We start from the raw sequence: 17,146 nt of genomic DNA, 5'->3' as shown, positions 1-17,146 counted from the left end.
CATGCTGGCTGAGATGCGTTCAGCAAATGACTGAGTGTGGTGGGTGAGATGTACTAGATCTCGATCATTTCTGTCTCAAACAGATCTCTCAGTGTTTGCTTTCTCCATCCTGACGAAGACCTTTTAGAACTGCACCAGTGTGGAGTTTTTGCACAATCCTTTTTCCACTTATCTTTCCTTTCTTAGGTGTCAGATTTCCATCCTGGTCTGAGGACTTCATCAATGACTCCTGCTCCCTTCCATTTTTATCCTTCACAGGCATTCACCTTTAGACATGTATTGAAAATCAAATCTTCTCCTGACATCTCCTTTCAAGGAGACTTTTATGTTTATGGATGAGGGAATGGTTATGGTACTGACTTGAAGCCATGCAACTAAAATACAGAGCCTGTTTTTGAACTCATTGTGCATCCTCAGAAGAATGGAAGAAACAAATGAGAATTGTGAAGGCGCAGAGAGAACTTCTGTAGATTTGTTGCAGAAGGAGCTAAAAAGTGAGGGTCATGTGTTGTCTGAAGCCAAGATTCCTACAGCAGGGAGATGTAACAGATTTAATATTCAACTAGCAAAAGGAACATACATCAATAAAAGTCTGATTTTAAAGTGGAGTTAACAAAGTGAAATATGAAGTATTTCATCTTGCTCTCTTAATAATAGTGATAATTTTTTTTAATGGGTGGTAAGGTTGTGTTTTGGTCAAGTTTTCTGCTGAGACATGTCACTGTTTCCATAGTATAATCCTATTCGTGGGGTCATGGGGAGTAACTAAAAGTTATTCATAATAAAATGATAGAAATTGTCTATTATCCATATCACCTTGAGTGACTTTGAAAGAGATGCTCATTAGTGAAGTCCTTTTTAGAAGACAAAGATTCATCACCATCGTCATTTTATATGAACATATATATATATATATATATATTCATATATTGAATATAGCCTTATTTTTGAAAAGTTCTAAAACATTGGTTCAGAAGTATACCTTAGACCTATGGCACATGTGTTGTTTCTCTGTTAGTACAAAAGATGTTAATATAAGAGTTATATTTTCTAAACTAAAATCTTATTATTCAGGATTAACTACAGTATTGGCATTTTGTGATAAATTTGTGGGTTGCAGTTTTGGCACTTGTATAAAATGTTCACCATCACTGGATTAGAAGAAAGTAATTCAAGTTAAAATATTTAATTTAATCTTTTAAAACTATCGTCATTAAAGCAAAATTTAAGTTCTTATTGCTTCCAATATTTATTTCACTATTGTAATATTTATTCATTTCACCTGCCCATATTTTGATTAGGTTTTTTATGTTGGGGAGTCTAATTTTTAGAATATTAAAAATATATTCTAGATATGAGTCCTCTGTTTGAGGAATCACTGAAAGCCTTTTTCCCATTCTGTAGGTTGTCTTTTCACCATGTTGATAGATTCTTTTGCTTGCAGAAGCTTTTTAATTTAATGTGATCCCATTCGTTAAGTCTCAGAACTATTTCCTGTGTAACTGGAGTCCTATTCAAATAGTCACATTGTTTCTTTTACACTAATAATTCAGAGTAAAAATAAAGAGCAAAAGGAAAAAGATAATAAAAGTTGGGAGATAGATTGTTTTCAACAGAGAAGAGGATCAGGAGTTGGAGGCAAGGGAAAAGGAAGAAAGGGATAAGGTATAGAAAAAGAAATTGGGACGTCTTATATACATGTATCAGTTCCACAAAAGGAATGTAGCCATTATGTGCTGCAAACATGTACTGGAAAAAAAAAGGAAGGAGATGAAGAAATGAGTAGAGGCAGGAGTGAGAGAAGGGAATAGGGATGCAAAAAGAATTTAGATGCATTATGTACATGTATTGACTTCTCATAAGAAATGTAAATGTATACTATACACATGTACAAATAAAGTAAAATAAGTTTTAACTATAGTCAGTAATAACATAGAGTCACTCTGTAAGGTTGGCTTTCTAACGCTTACTGTTAATTTACAGGCAAGTAAGGAGAAAAGGGTAGAATAATTTATATGGTAATCTATTTTGAAGACTTCACTAAAAACTCATGCTTCATTTACTACAGATTTAAATGTGTCAGTACAGAACTATTTGTAGGTACATGTGTATGCATGTGTTAGTATGCAAAATATCTCTTTGCTCTGTCAACTGAGAGGGCCTAAAAGTAATGAAATCCTAGTAGCAAAGAACAAACCCAACAACAAGATCTAGGTTTTTCATGATGATAAAAGTAATCAGGGCTTTTTGAATAAGTAGCTGATTTGGGAGGGGGAAAAAGATAACTAAAGTGAACTTACAGTCACCAGGAAAACTAAGAAAATTATTAAACAACATTAACACACACACACACACACACACACACACACATGAGTGTGTGCACACATATGCATATTGGAGGGAGATATGACAAAAAGACAAGGGAACCAACCAAAAGATCTCCCACTATGGTCAAAGGTAGAAAGTATTTGAACAACAAAATAGTATTAGATTGAAATTCAAGGTATAAAATAAATGTCCATGAGGTTAAACTAATATTTATACATGAGCTAATAAATTAGTATTAGTAAGCTGGGGAGCAGAGAGAAATCTCTCATGCTGAATTCCAAGTAATTTATATAGATATCCTGCCTTCATGGAGAAGAGGAATGACTGCTTATAACTCTGGCACTACTTGGTGACCCTTTCCAAAACTGTGGCATGAAAATGGGCCAGAGAGCACTTTACAGTGGAGCAATCTGATGAACACCACCCATTCAGGTGACAAAAGTGCACATGAAGTGTCACAAACCATAGAGAGAGCCCTTGATGTCCTGTGATGAAAATGATGTTTACTTCTCCTAGAAACCAATTGCCCTAGAATTGTCAGAATCAGAGATATTACATCTCAATAAAGTGCCATCTTATAAAATGCCTTTTCAATAGTTCTCAAAGCTGTTAGGGTCATCAAAAAGAAAGGAAGTGTTCAAAATTGTCATAGGCAAGAAGAGTTTATGAAGCCACAGCTATTAATTGTATCTTGGATGGGATTTGTGTACCATGTTCTGCCCCCCCCAAACCACCAAACAAGAAGACATATCAAGGAAATCCCAGTAAATTATGGACTTTCTTTAATAATGTTAAATCAGCATTGGTTCATTCATTGTGATGACTGTATTAATGTTGATCTAGGTATTGGGGCAGTGCTGGAGATATAACTCAGTGATACAATGCTTGCCTAGCATGTGTGAAGCCCTGGGTTTAGCCCGCAGCATAGTCATACAAAAACAATCTGTGGTATTAGGGAAAAATGTGTGGAGAGATATATGGGATCTCTTTGTAAATTTTGTCAGTTTTTCTGTAAATATAAACTGTCATGAAAAATACAGTCAATGGGGTGCAGTTGGATAAGAGGAATGACTTGCAATGTTTCACAACACAGTAGAATAATTACTGTTGACAACAGTTATAGTCACAAGTGTGTATTTCTAAATACCTAGTAGAAAGGATTTTAAGTGTTCCTAATCAAAACATTAGAAATGTTTGAGGTGATTGATATGCCAATTATCCTGATCTTATATCCTGTATAAATGTGTTGTATGTCACCCTATATCCCAAACATGTAAAATTGTATGTGCCATTTAAAAGTGGACAAAAACTCTCCAGGACAAAAAAAAAAAAAATCTAAGAAATATTTGTTTCTTAAAAGAGGACATAAAAATGGCCAACCAGTACTTGGAAAAACCCACTCAATTTCACTAATCATGAGGGCAGTGTAAATCAAAACCACAACGAGATATTATCTTAGCCCAGTCAGAATGTCTATAATCTAAAAGACAAAAACAAACAAACAAAAAATAACAAGTATCAGAAAACTAATGCTGGAAGGGATATAAAGAAATGAAACTCTTGTACAGTACTGGTGAGAATGACAATAAGTACAGGAACTCTGGAAGACTATATGGAGATTTTCAAAAACCTACAACTAGAACTACTATATCATGTAGCACTTCCACTACTGGGTATATCAAAAGGAGACAAACTTGTTATGCCCCAAACTAAACCCAACCAAAGCAGAACCCCTTGCATTCCAATGTTTATTGGAGCACTCTTCACAATAACTAAAATATGGAATCAAAATAAATGCCCTTTGGTGGATGAATGAATTAAAATGTGGTGTATAGATGCAATGGAATGTTATTGACCCATAAAGAGAATAGAATCCTGAAATTTTTAGCAACATGGCTGGAAATGGAGGGCTCATATTAAATGAAATAAGCCAGATACAAAAAAAAAAGATATCACATATGCTCTCTCATTTGTAGAAACTCATAGATTATTCTTGTTTTCTTTCTTTCCCTTTCTTTCTTTCTTTCTTTCTTTCTTTCTTTCTTTCTTTCTTTCTTTCTTTCTTTCTTTCTTTCTTTCTTTCTTTCTTTCTTTTTGGTACCAGGGATTGAACTGGAGACCTTGTGCTTCTCAGGCAGGCAGCTGAACCACTGAGCTAAATCTCTGGTGATTATTCTTGTACAAGAACAGATCAGATTAGTGGTTGTTAGAGATTGAGACATGCAGGAGTGAGGGAAAATGGGAAGAAGTTCAATAAAGAGCACCAAACACAGTTAGCATGAAATTATTCCTGGATCTTCTTTAGGAGATTAGGGAACCTACTGGTTGAAACAATCTGTGGTATATTTAAAAAATGACTAGAAAAAATAAGTAGAAGAGTACTGTACAAATTTTCAGTACATAAAGATGATTTATGGTTTAAAAGATGAGAATGCTTAAGACCCTAATTTGGCTATTACACATGCACACATGTATTGAATTAACTTATTGTACTCATAAAGATGTGTAAATGCCATGTCTCAATGAAAATAATGATAAAATGAAATAGTAGTTATTACCTCAGTTTCCCCTAAATGTATGAAATGAAATTCTATCTAATGTTTTATTGCCTTGAAATTGAAAATTTAACTTTATTTTTATCACCTGAAATTACAATTAATTTATATTTTAAAATATATGAACCACCTGGGCATAGAGGTACCAACCTGTAATCTCAGATACTCAGGAGACTGATGCATGAGGATTGCAAATTCAAGGCCAGCTTGGGCAATTTAGAGACACTCTGTCTCAAGTAAAATAAATAAATATACAAAGGCCCAGGAACGCAGCTCAGAAATGGAGCTAGGGTGTCAATGTTTCTGTTTGAAACAGGTTATCCCAGTGTGACATAATTCTGAAAATCAAAAGTCCATTTATTGTAAATGTACATTTTTTTTGTCTGCATTTTTACAAAAATGTAGTGTAGAATAAGGCATATTGTCTTAAATTACCTCTTACTTTGACAAGGTGAGATACACTGGGCTTTAAAATGTTGTGGCATAGCTCAGTGAAAAGTAGAACACAGTTGATTATAGCTGAATTAGACTAACATTTCCATTATGTAAACAAAAATAGCAAGGGGATGATCATTTTGTAATTTAAGAGCACACTCACTGTCTATACTTTCTTAACATATTTAGCCCTCTGTATCCTGGTGGCATTAAGGTGGATGTATGGTCCTCATCTTGAGCACTACCTTAGAACTTGACATAAGCCTTCTCCCTATGTGATCTGCTATAATGTGAAATTAGAGGGAGCATTTTATATTATTGTATCACCTGAATACAAGCTCTAACCATTTCTATAGAAAACACAAATTTTAATGAATCACCAAGTCCTCATCACCACTGTACCTACAAGGAATGCCTGTTCTATGAGATGTATTTCAAATTTTCCCTGAAGAATTTTTAGTCCTTTAGTAGTTTGAGGGGTTTGAGAATAACTGGGACTAGATGGTTGGGTTTCCAATTATCTTAAGTATGAAATGTACAACTGGAGGATTTCTAAATTATTTTTTTCCCTCTGTTATTTTTCTTTGTGCTTTCTCCACTGGTTTCACTAACTCATTCCTTTATCACCTATGGAAGGGACCCCAATGTTTTCTTCATGGTCTGATGTTTCACCTGAGCATGACTTAGCCTTTCTTGAGCCTTCTTCTACTGTACACGTGTACTTGGGTGCCCACTAAAACTTACTAAAATACTGTATTGCTTAATTTTATGCCCTTAGTGAAAAATCCAGCAGAATCTTCCCTTACAATATTTCCAGTTTAGGATTTTTTCTTGGAGCCACTTGTAGCAGTGACATTAATTCAGGGAAGTTTTTCTTATTTCTTTCTCTCTGTCTCCCTGTCTCTCTTTCCTTTCTCTTTTCTCCCTTTCTCCCTTCCTCCCTCCCTCCCTTTCTCCCCGCTTTCCTTCCTTCGTTCTTTCTTCCCTTTCTTTCTCTCCTTCCTCCTTCTTCCCTTTCTTTCTTCTTTCTTTCTTTCTTTCTTTCTTTCTTTCTTTCTTTCTTTCTTTCTTTCTTTCTTTCTTTCTTTCTTTCTTTCTTTCTTTCTTTCTTTCTTCCTTTCCTTCTCTCTGTTGAGTCACTCACTGAATCCTTCATTCAGTTGCCTCCCAGAGTTCACCTTACCTCTAAGTCCACTCATCCCAGCTAGTGGTTGAATATTATGCTTCTAAAGCAGCACTGAGGTTATTTCAAACCTCTGCAAAATGACATATAAAACCCTTGAGTGGTTCCCAAACTCCTCCCACCTGAATTGAACAGGGCCTGGGCATTTGAGAGCTCCCTGCACTGCACTGATCTAAATCGACCTTCTGATCCTTTTCTGTGCTGCTCTCAGGTGGGAAGATGCACTGGGACCTTTCTGACAGCTTGTGCAAGAAGGTTTGTGTATCATCCAGGGTATGTTTTAGGAAGAAGGTGAAAGGGTTCCACTTATTATACATATGTTCATTGAGCACCTACTATAAGTTCCACAGATTGCTCTTCAGACGTAGAAATAGCTCTGAAGAAAGCAGACAAGACCTCTGCCACTGTGGATGTTAGAGTCAAATGTGTGGGAGTCTATGCTCTGAAGGAATATGCTACAAGCAAAAACAAATACATAGTATCTCAGGTAGTCACAGGTACTAAGTAAAATCCACCGTGGACACAGGGCAAGTTGACTTGCAATTTTATACAGAGAGGTCCCCATTTGGAAAGAAATAAAAATGTATGTAAAATGGTATCACTTCAATAAACTAATGCCATTATCATTAATTTGTATGTGAATGCAGCACATGTCATCTCTTTTAGCTGTTAAGCTTGATCTCTGGAGAAAATATTGAGGAAAAACAGGTCTTCATATTTTTTAATCAGGACCCTAGGGGTTCTGAACTCATAAAATCCCCTCCGGTCATACTGTCAGGTGGTTCTTTGTCATCAGTGGATCATATTTGCTACCTGGGCTGGAGAGGATACTGGGCAAAGTCAGCAGCAGAAATCATGATAGACAATTCATGGCTGCTTAGAGGATGGGGGATTGTGGGCTGTGTTCTGATGCTCAGTCCAAAATTCTTACTGAGCAACAGCAATTAAAACAAAAGCAAAGCTGCTTTTCTGGACTCTATTTTCTCAAGCTCATCAGATCCACTTGCCACTCTGAAAACAGAGGGGGAGAGTTAATAAATCCTTCCGTGAAGCCAAGATGCCAAAGGGTGAGTGCTGAATTGCATCTCTTCTGCCATTTTTCTTGCAAACCCAAGGGTTCAGTGAGCTCTTGAAATGCCTCACCTCCTGTGCCCTGAGATCACTACTGACCCTGAGCAGGGAGGGGACTGTTGAGGCAGAAGTGGATCAGAGATGCTGCAGAACTGAGAGCACTTCTAGGCTTCCTAAAATCCATCTTTCCAGAAATTGCCTTCTAGGGTTTGGTACCGGGGATGGAAGTTGGGACCTTACCATTGCAGAGCAGGTGGGTTGGCGGAACTGCTGAGCTAAATCCCTGGCCCTGAAATTGCCTTCTACATCATTCTCAATAGTCTTCTTTATACCTTCTCTCTGTCTTCTAAAATGATGACAATAAAGGCAAATGAAAAGGTGGGCATCAGTTTATTCTTCCCTTGTGAATGTCAATCTGTTTATCCTGGAGTTGGGAGGAGAGACCTGGTATCTCATTTTAATGTAAACATGTTACTACTTCTCTTATTCCCACAGAACTGCCACAGGGAAGAATGGCCTCAGGCAATGGCTCTTCAGTGACTGAGTTTGTCTTGCTGGGTTTGACACAACAGCCAGAGCTCCAGCTGCCTCTCTTCTTCCTCTTCTTGGGAATCTATGTGGTCTCCATGCTGGGGAACCTGGGCTTGATTGTTCAGATTTATCTCAATCCTCACCTTCATACTCCCATGTATTACTTTCTCTTCCACCTATCCTTCATCGATCTCTGCTACTCCTCTGTCGTAACTCCTAGAGTGTTGATGGGTTTTGTAAATCAGAACATCATCTCTTATGCTGAGTGCATGGCTCAGCTCTTTTTCTTTGCTTTCTTTGTAATTGACGAATGCTATATTTTGACATCAATGGCCTATGACAGATATGTGGCCATCTGTAAGCCCCTGCTGTACAAGGTCATCATGTCCCAACAGGTCTGCCTCATGATGACAGCGGGTGTGTATGCAATGGGCTTCTTGGGTGCCATGGCCCATACTGTGTGCATGCTTAGACTCACGTTCTGTGACAGTAATGTCATTAATCATTATCTATGTGAAATACCTCCTCTCTTGCAGCTCTCTTGCACAAGTACTTCCATCAATGAAATGGTTGTCTTCATTGTGGTGGGTGTCAATATAACAGTGGCTAGTCTCACCATCTTCATGTCATATACCTTTATCCTCTCCAATATCTGCTCTATCCAATCTGCCAGGGGCAGGTCCAAAGCCTTCAGTACCTGCAGTTCTCACATAATTGCCACTTCTCTTTTTTATGGAGCTTCAGCATTCATGTACCTTAAGCCTTCTACTATATCTCTGGATCAAGATAAAGTATCTTCAATTTTTTATACATTTTTGGGACCAATGATGAACCCTTTTATCTACAGTCTGAAAAACAAAGATGTCCACACTGCACTGAGAAAGACTTTGGATAAAAGGGTGCTCTGCTAAATAAGTCCTGAGTTATTGATGACAAATCTTAGTTCGGGAATGTGATGTGTAAAACTGTGGAATGGACTAAGCCTGTGACTTAGTGAAAGAAGGTTTGGCTAATATACACAGAGCTTGGGATTGTTTTCTAGCACTGCAAAATAGCAAGGACAGCAAGAAGAAGAAGAAAAATCAAAAGAACTAAGAGTATAGTAAGTGATCAAACTAAGTTAATTATAGATACAATTTCTAAGTTAAAGAACATATATGGGGAATGATCTGATCACTATTTTTATATATAGAGAGGGAGAGTGAGAAGAGTACTCCATTATGTCATTTTTCTAGTTTATTTTCAGAAAATACAAGGGTTTTTTGTTTTTTTTTTTTTTTTTGGTGTTGGAGATTGAACCTAATACATCTTCCAGTGAGATATATACCAATCCTAGAAATTACAAAATTTTAAGTAGAAAAATTGAGTGATAAATAAATTCAGAAGTTGTAAGATATTTTTCTATCTACTGTCTGTCTGTCACCTGTTTTTCCAGTGTTGGTGATAGCCAGGGCCCTATTCTTGCTAACTCATTGCTAAACTAATTACCTTATAGATCAATCATGTAGAGTTCCACTGAAACTGTCATGGAGACTTTCATTATGGTAGTCTTAGAATTATTATCTTGTTCATTTAATAATCCTCATTGGAATGTTTTTGGGGATTTTTCATTTGTATATGTGCTGCCGAAGTGAGCACTGGGGATTTTTCATTTGTGTTCCTGATGTCTTGTGCTTTCTCTGATTGATTTTTTAAAAATCCTTAGGAAAGGAAATAACCATTTAGAGTGGCCAGGAGAAAGGGAACTGTTGAGGTCTCCTTCTAGAGGAGGGGACACAATGAATGACCAAAAGCTGATAGCTAATGGCAAAGTTTATTCCTTTTTTTTAGGCACCAGGGATTGAACTTGGGCCCTTGTGATTGCAAAGCAGGTGGCAGAACCACTGAGCTAAACCCCTGGCCCTGCACAGTTTGTTTCTGACACAGGGTGTTATATACTAGTTTTAAGGCCACTCACACAAGCAGGATCTCAGAGGTTGGTAATAAACTTCAATCACAAGGAGGCATGAGTAAGATAAACAATCAGTCACAAGAAGTGACAAGTAGATACACACTGTTCAAGCTAAGAACTTAACATCAAGATAAGACAACATCTGTTTATGACCAGAAAGGAGTGTAAACTGGAAAAAGAACAAACACAGAGTGTAGGGGGTTGTTTGTAGGTCAAGGGACTTGGCTCTAGCACGTCGCCTTCGGGACACCTGTGCCCCAGTGAGAACCAGCATTCCGGGGCTCAGGGTCAACACCTTGGCTACCTGTCCTCTCATGCCCCAACAGGGAACCTCCCCTGAGTTCTCTTCTTGCACTTGGGAGAAGTGTGGGTATGAGAAAGATGCCGTGTCTTCACTGGGAAGAAGTTTAACTGAAATGTATATTGATAATTAAGTACAAGCCTTTTGGTCCTTTTATAAATATATTGTACAGTCAATTCATTTGCAACTCCTTTCATTTGAAATCTTCAGTCTCATTTGTTTCAGAGTTTCACATAGTTCAAATAATGTACTTTATTTATCAGCAAGTCAAGTAATTTTGACATCAAAATATCCAGGGTCAGTTAAAGGACAAAAACATAAAAATGAAGATAGAAAATGTCTGTACTCTCAGAGAATTTATTGTTTGCAGTAATGTGGAGGTGCGCATGACAAAGAGAGATAACAAGCAAATAAACATGTATACCAGAAAAATCCTATAGAAAGTCATAAATTAAGCCAAAGATAGAATAATTTCTTACTTTGCTCTTACTTTGGATTTGATGTTAACAGAGGACTTTTCTGAAGAATTGTCCTGGAACTGAGGTCTTACTGTTGAGGGGAGACTGTCACATGGGAGCATTCTAGACAGAGGGAAGAGCAAGGGCAATTTTCCAAAGGGAGAACAGTCTTGATGAAATATGAAAAACATGTCATGGTGACTACAACATAATAAAAGAAGAGTAAACATTAGAAGATGTATACAGTACATAGTTAAAATATTGGGAAGTGGGCCTGATGCATTAAAGCTTCAAAAGGAAAAAGAGTGGATGTTTTTAGAGCAAATAAAAAAATCTCTGATATTCATCATACAAAGGGTTTTAGCTTTCTTCTTTACTATTTTGAAGTTCTATTTATGCACATTTACAACTGATCTATGAGAAACGTTGAGGGCTCCATAAATAATTTATAGTGAAATTTGTGAAACAATGTATTTTAAATAACAACAAATTGCCATATCCTGCAAGAGGGATGATGTTTCTTTTATAATATTGGATGTCTGAGGGAAAAAGAATTTATTTTCAAGTAAAACAAGGACATGAATTAGGCAGAAGTACCCTTGAATTTTCCTCATTCTTTCAATAAAAATGTACTAATGTGGAGAGACCACTGGACTTAGAATTTTATGATCTGGTTTGGTTCCAGATGAATATTTGTATTTTATGTTCTCTCAGCCTTAGTTTCTGCATGACTTATATTTCAAAGTGTTTTGGTGCAGAGGAAATTAGATGACATATATTTTAAAAGTGTTATATACTTTTGGTGTTTTAAAGATTGTATCAAGAGATATTAAGATTCATACATATATAAAAATACATATTTCTTTCACATACACAACATTTACATATGCATATTTATTTTAATGTAATATGAGTAAATGTTAATAAAGTATAAAATTATTCTTACTTCTATAAAAATAAAACAAAATTTCATGCCCAAATAATTAGAGAATAATAATAATATACTATATATCACCATCTTAAAACAATGGCCAAAATGTTACTTAGGGTACAAGGGCATATTTATTTAATGCAGATGATATAAATTTACACTTTTGTAGGTATAACTTCAACTAAAAAATATAATATCACATTGAAGTGTAAAGTTATCCATATGCAGGAGAATATGGAGAATATATCAGTACAAATTTAGAAACAAATAAAAATATGCATATTTCAGGTATTAAGGAGCAAACCCAGGCCTTCACCCATGCTAGTGAAGCCTCTACTACTGAATTACATCCTTAAGAAAATACACCTATTAGGGGAAAGTCACAATTTTATAATTCATTCATTCATGCACTCAATCATTCATTCAATAGAGAAGAACAATAAGACAGAAAGCAAGATACCTGTAAGAAGCTGAAGTTGGGCCATACATTTCATCTGAGACACATGAGAAAAATGACTATCATGTTAAAAGCCATATACTTGAAGAGAAAATAAACTGTTGAACATTCTATAATACAGGAATGATGTTTCTAAGAAGTTCTTTTATTAAGTATAAAATAGAAATTCCAAGAAACAAGTGTCTATCTTGTTACTGTACAGTTTCAGGAACACAAAAGATGATATCATTTCTTACACATTTTGATATTAACGTTTTGGTGAATCTCCATATTATGTATACATTTTTGATGAATGATGGTTGTTAAAGGCTTACTTATATTCCTATAAAGTCACATGTCAGAGTCCTAGACCCAGCATCTCTGACTGGGAAAATAAGAAAACAAAACCCCAAAGCAAGCAAAACAAACAAAGAAACAAACAAACAACATAATTAATACAGAAACAAAAATCTAAAACTTTTACTTTTATATAAATAGATTTTTTTCTTTCTTTTTAAAACTGATACATAATAATTGTACACATTTGTGAGGCACAGTCTGATAATTTGATACATATTTTCAACCTAAAAAAGGTAAATTGAAATATAGCGAATGTGAAAATGATGTTCATTGAACCAACATAAGAATGACCATCCAGGAAATAACCATAAATCTAGGGCTGAGCAAACCTGCCTAACTGCATAGATGCTGGGTCTAACAGGTTACACCTCTGCCCCTAGTCCGCGATTCCTTCGCCCCGCCCAAGAAAAGAATCACCCCACCATATGTCTAGCCAATAAGATAAATACTCCTCCCACTCTCCTCCCCCATGGTTGTCCACATGTAAGCTATATAAGCCTGTGCCTTTCCTAAATAAAGTGGAAGCGTTCCAGAAACCTCCCCAGAGTCTGCCTGGTGTCTCCCCAGAGTCTCCCCAGAGTTCTGCACCTTACCCTCCCAGTCCGAGCTCCCGAACTGAACTCTGCAGACCAAGCAGCGGATGACAACAGACATTTATTAATCTGAGAAGCAAATTGATTCACCAAATGTAAGAATAAAGAGATTATTTAAGCCCAAATGAGAGTTTTCCCTCCAGGGACTAAACAATTTCTAATTGCTTAGAATAAGTTCTCTTGCAATGGCTTCCAAATGGTCTGTTTTTATGAATTAAAATCAGAGCAAGACGGTTATTATACTATTTACTATACACTGGTTACAATCATAGGGGCCAACAAGAATATAATGGGATGTTTATTGTTCCTTTGTCATTTATTTTATACACTCCAGGTCAGATTTATGATTAAGCAGGACAATGCTTATATTGTGTTTATTATATCAATGACATCAAGAAGTTGCCAGAACCTGCTGTGGGATCTCAGAATGATCTAGGTGACAGTGATTTCCTGTCTCATGTTTCCTCTGGGTTAAACAATTTTGTGACCTCATTCTTATGAAGTTTTAATTTCTTTGTCAATGTACTAATGAGTAGATAATTGCCATTCCCATCTCCTGGAACATTTCTCTTTTTGTGTGTTGGAAACCTTTGAACTCCTCTTCTAATAAAAAGTCAGTTTTTTTCATGAGCAAGTCTTTTATCTGAGACAGCTTGATCCCCTTGGAGGATTGGAACAACTTGAAGTCTCCAAACCCTTTAAAAGAAAATAAATTTTTGAAGCATCTACTCAGATTTTAAGTTGACAAAAGACTTTTTTAAAGATGAGAAACCTTTGTGGATTTTATAAAATTTATGTATTAATTACAAGAGAATGATTAATAAAGAAGCTCAATATTCTAATATTTCTAAGAAAAAGGGGATAATTTTTAACACTTCCTTTAATAAAAATCTTACTTCATCCAAGAGATAAAACTATTTTGACATATTCAGACTATATTATACAGTCCAGAATTAGGAGAAAGAAGCTGCATATGTAGTCTAACTTCTAATTTAATGCTAACATGGTAACATCAAATTTGGTGGTTTACCTGTCAGACCTATAGACGTTAGTGGTATCTGTTCTCAACAGACATTCCCTAAGCGTCTAGGATATCTGTACACAACACTGAGCAGAAAAAAATCTGACCCTGAAGTCAAAGTAGGAAATAAGACTGGTGCATATGAATGCAGAGATGCCAGGTTTTTTTGCCACATATTAGTCACCTGTCAAACATATACAATAACTGTACTGTATCCCTAAAATGTACCAATAAACTCAATAAAATTAAAAAAAAAAAGTCAGTGCTTTTGAAAAAAGTGGCCTTCAAGTCCCTGAAAAGCAAACTTTGTAACTCTCATCACTCATTTGACATACATCAGAAGTATATCTACAGCTAAACTAGTGGAAGACTAATGATACATTTCTATCCCATGAATCTCCAAAATTAATGGATTTTACAGTTGACTAAAAGCAAGTGAATGTAAAGAGTTTATTTAGTTTTTCTCTAGGTTACATATATGTGTTTACCTTTGTGAGGTACACTTCTGTTCCTCTCTCTTTCTGGGAGAGAGAGAGGAGATGCTGAGGAAGCATCTTCCGTAAAGTGCCAGGTTTATAATTCCAGGGCTCTTCTCCGATGTTTCACCCCTACCCATGTAGGAAGACCTCTCCATCTGGTTATTAGCAGATCACCCTGGAAGGATCAGGGCAAGGCAAAAGGAAAGAGTTACTGATTAAAATAATAAAATATATATTGATTCATAAACCTGATGTTTTCTTTCAGGATGCTGTAATAATTATTGATACTCAAAATATAACAGTATTTTCTAGATAATATTTTCAGTATCCTATTATGTTTCAAGGAGTATTAGAACACTAGTTTATAAAGGAAGAGAAAATATCCATTTCTAAAACTGTTATTTATGATAACTTGTTTCTTTCAATAATACATATTTCTTTGTCCTAGAGATGAGTGTTGTTAAAAGAATGAGATATTTGAAGAAAGACTCTAGCTTTAGTTTGTTCTCAGTGAGGAAGCTATGCCTTTTGTGAGACTGAGACAATTTCTCTGTAAAATGACTAAAAATGTATCTTATTTACATGAACACTTAAAAAAATTTAGTGTGAAATAAAACAGTGTAGACTGTGGAGTTGTAGAAAATACAAAATAATAAGATTGCTATCATCCATTTTTTTTTCTGAAAACTTTTGAAACTTCTTGAAGGTGGATATTTTACTTTTCTCTTTTCACTCTTGTTTAGCAGTACCTGTCCCTTAGGTACTTTTTTAACTGAATATGTTTATTTTGGTTACATAAATCAAATACAACCTCAGTTTTATTTTTTTAATTGATGTGTAATTGGCTTCATGCTGTTTTGCATGACTTCTGTGGCACCCAAGCTGGGTGGAGGAGATGGTTGTTGAGTGGAGTGGCCCACTAAAAATAGCCACAGATTTCCATTGTGTATATCTGCTTTTTATTCCCAAGTGCCTTTTCCTGACTGATCATGAGGATGTTGTACATGTTCACAAAGAGTAATGATGAAACATACTCTGTGTTCACTTGCCTTTGTCAGATCATAAGACCTAGCAAATCTGCATGTTTGGTCTTTATTCTTGAAGGAGAGAGGAGACCCTCTTAACTTAAAAGACAGTTTCTAGAAAATCAGTCTTCATTCTGAACCTCAAGTCCTCCGTCTTGAAATATTTTTGATAAATGAAACAAATAAATTTTATGTCAAAACAAGGACTTATTACTCTTATTTATTTATTTATTGGTACCGGGGATCAAATTCTGGACCTTTCACTTGGGATGCAGGCAGTAAAGCCACTGAGCTAAATGCCTGGCCCACTTGTTATGCTTAAAATTACTATTGAAGATTGAATAAACTTGGACTGTTATAAATGGAAAACTACTCAGCAATTAAAGAGAAAATAATTATACATAACTTGGATGCACCTGAGAGGTCTCACATTGAATGAAAAAAATTTTCAATATTACATTTGTATGAGTCCATTCATCATCCTCAGACATGACCAAACTGTGAAGAGCAGGTTATTGATAATCAAAGGATGCAGATGAAAAATGGATGGGGATAGCTATGACTATGCAGAGATTTATATCAGAGTTCATTCCTGGTGGTGGAACACAGCTTTATCCTGATTGTTGAAAAGTTTGCCCGAGTTCAAATATATACATAGGATTGAATTGCAAAGATTTATGTGTATATCCACATAGGCACACACTGTGCATCTTCACTGGTTGGAGGTGAATAGCTGGTCTACTTAACATTACTATACCAAAGTCAATTTTTTAGTTTTGTTGTTGTCCTAAAGAGTTGAAAGATGACACTGTGGGTAGAAGTTGGGTGAAGAGTTGAGGTGAATTTGTATATTGATAAGAGATTTTTTGCAAAATAAGTAAAAATAGATGCTTTGTCACAAGGACAAATGCATTATCACATACACGGGAGAATTATAAATTATGTTTTCTTGAAATGTTAGCCCGTGATGAGTGATATTTTTTTCTTGCAGATTTGATTTTAGTTTACTATGGGGAAAAATATATTGAGTCACAAGAACCAGAAATTATACTCTCATGAAATAAAGGATTTTGTTTCTGTGCACACTTTTTTAAAATTAAAAAATAGTGGGAATAAAAGTCTATTTTAAAATGAAAATAAAATGTACCTTGTTCAAATACTGATTATTTAAAGGGATGTACAATATTAAAAATAAGCATAACAAAAAGCTTTACTAAATGATACATAAGTTTTTACAAAAACTAATAGGGTACCTATAATTATAATTAATGATGTTAATTATATTTATATCTTTATGAATAACAACAGAGGGACATTTCATGTATCCTTGGAGGCTGTAAAATCCCTCTGGGGAAGTTCACATTTTTTATCATGAATTATTGTGTTAACACAGATGCCATGAAGTCTTCCTTCCCTAGTTTATCATGATGGCAAGCTCCTAGGAGACACCTACTTCTAAAAGAACTTTAAAACTGAAGCCTATGTTAC

The 17,146-nt window shown here is 35.5% G+C and overlaps 2 protein-coding genes across 2 annotated transcripts in view; both read left to right on the top strand.

The window, feature by feature from the left end:
• Positions 1–17,146, top strand: part of LOC104854727 (olfactory receptor 147) — a 33,616-nt gene that overhangs the window by 14,436 nt on the left and 2,034 nt on the right. The gene's annotated exons all lie outside the window — the stretch shown is intronic.
• LOC104854728 (olfactory receptor 147) lies at positions 8,076–9,014 on the top strand. The gene has a single exon (XM_010613306.3). It carries the CDS (start codon positions 8,085–8,087, stop codon positions 9,012–9,014), a length of 930 nt encoding a protein of 309 aa, XP_010611608.1. The 5' UTR covers positions 8,076–8,084.

The sequence above is a fragment of the Fukomys damarensis genome, unplaced genomic scaffold, assembly GCF_012274545.1.
Source record: "Fukomys damarensis isolate Sample0158 unplaced genomic scaffold, DMR_v1.0_HiC HiC_scaffold_16, whole genome shotgun sequence".
Lineage (NCBI taxonomy): Eukaryota > Metazoa > Chordata > Mammalia > Rodentia > Bathyergidae > Fukomys > Fukomys damarensis.
Note: the sequence above shows the minus strand (reverse complement) of the source record. Positions and strands in the feature narration are given on the sequence as shown.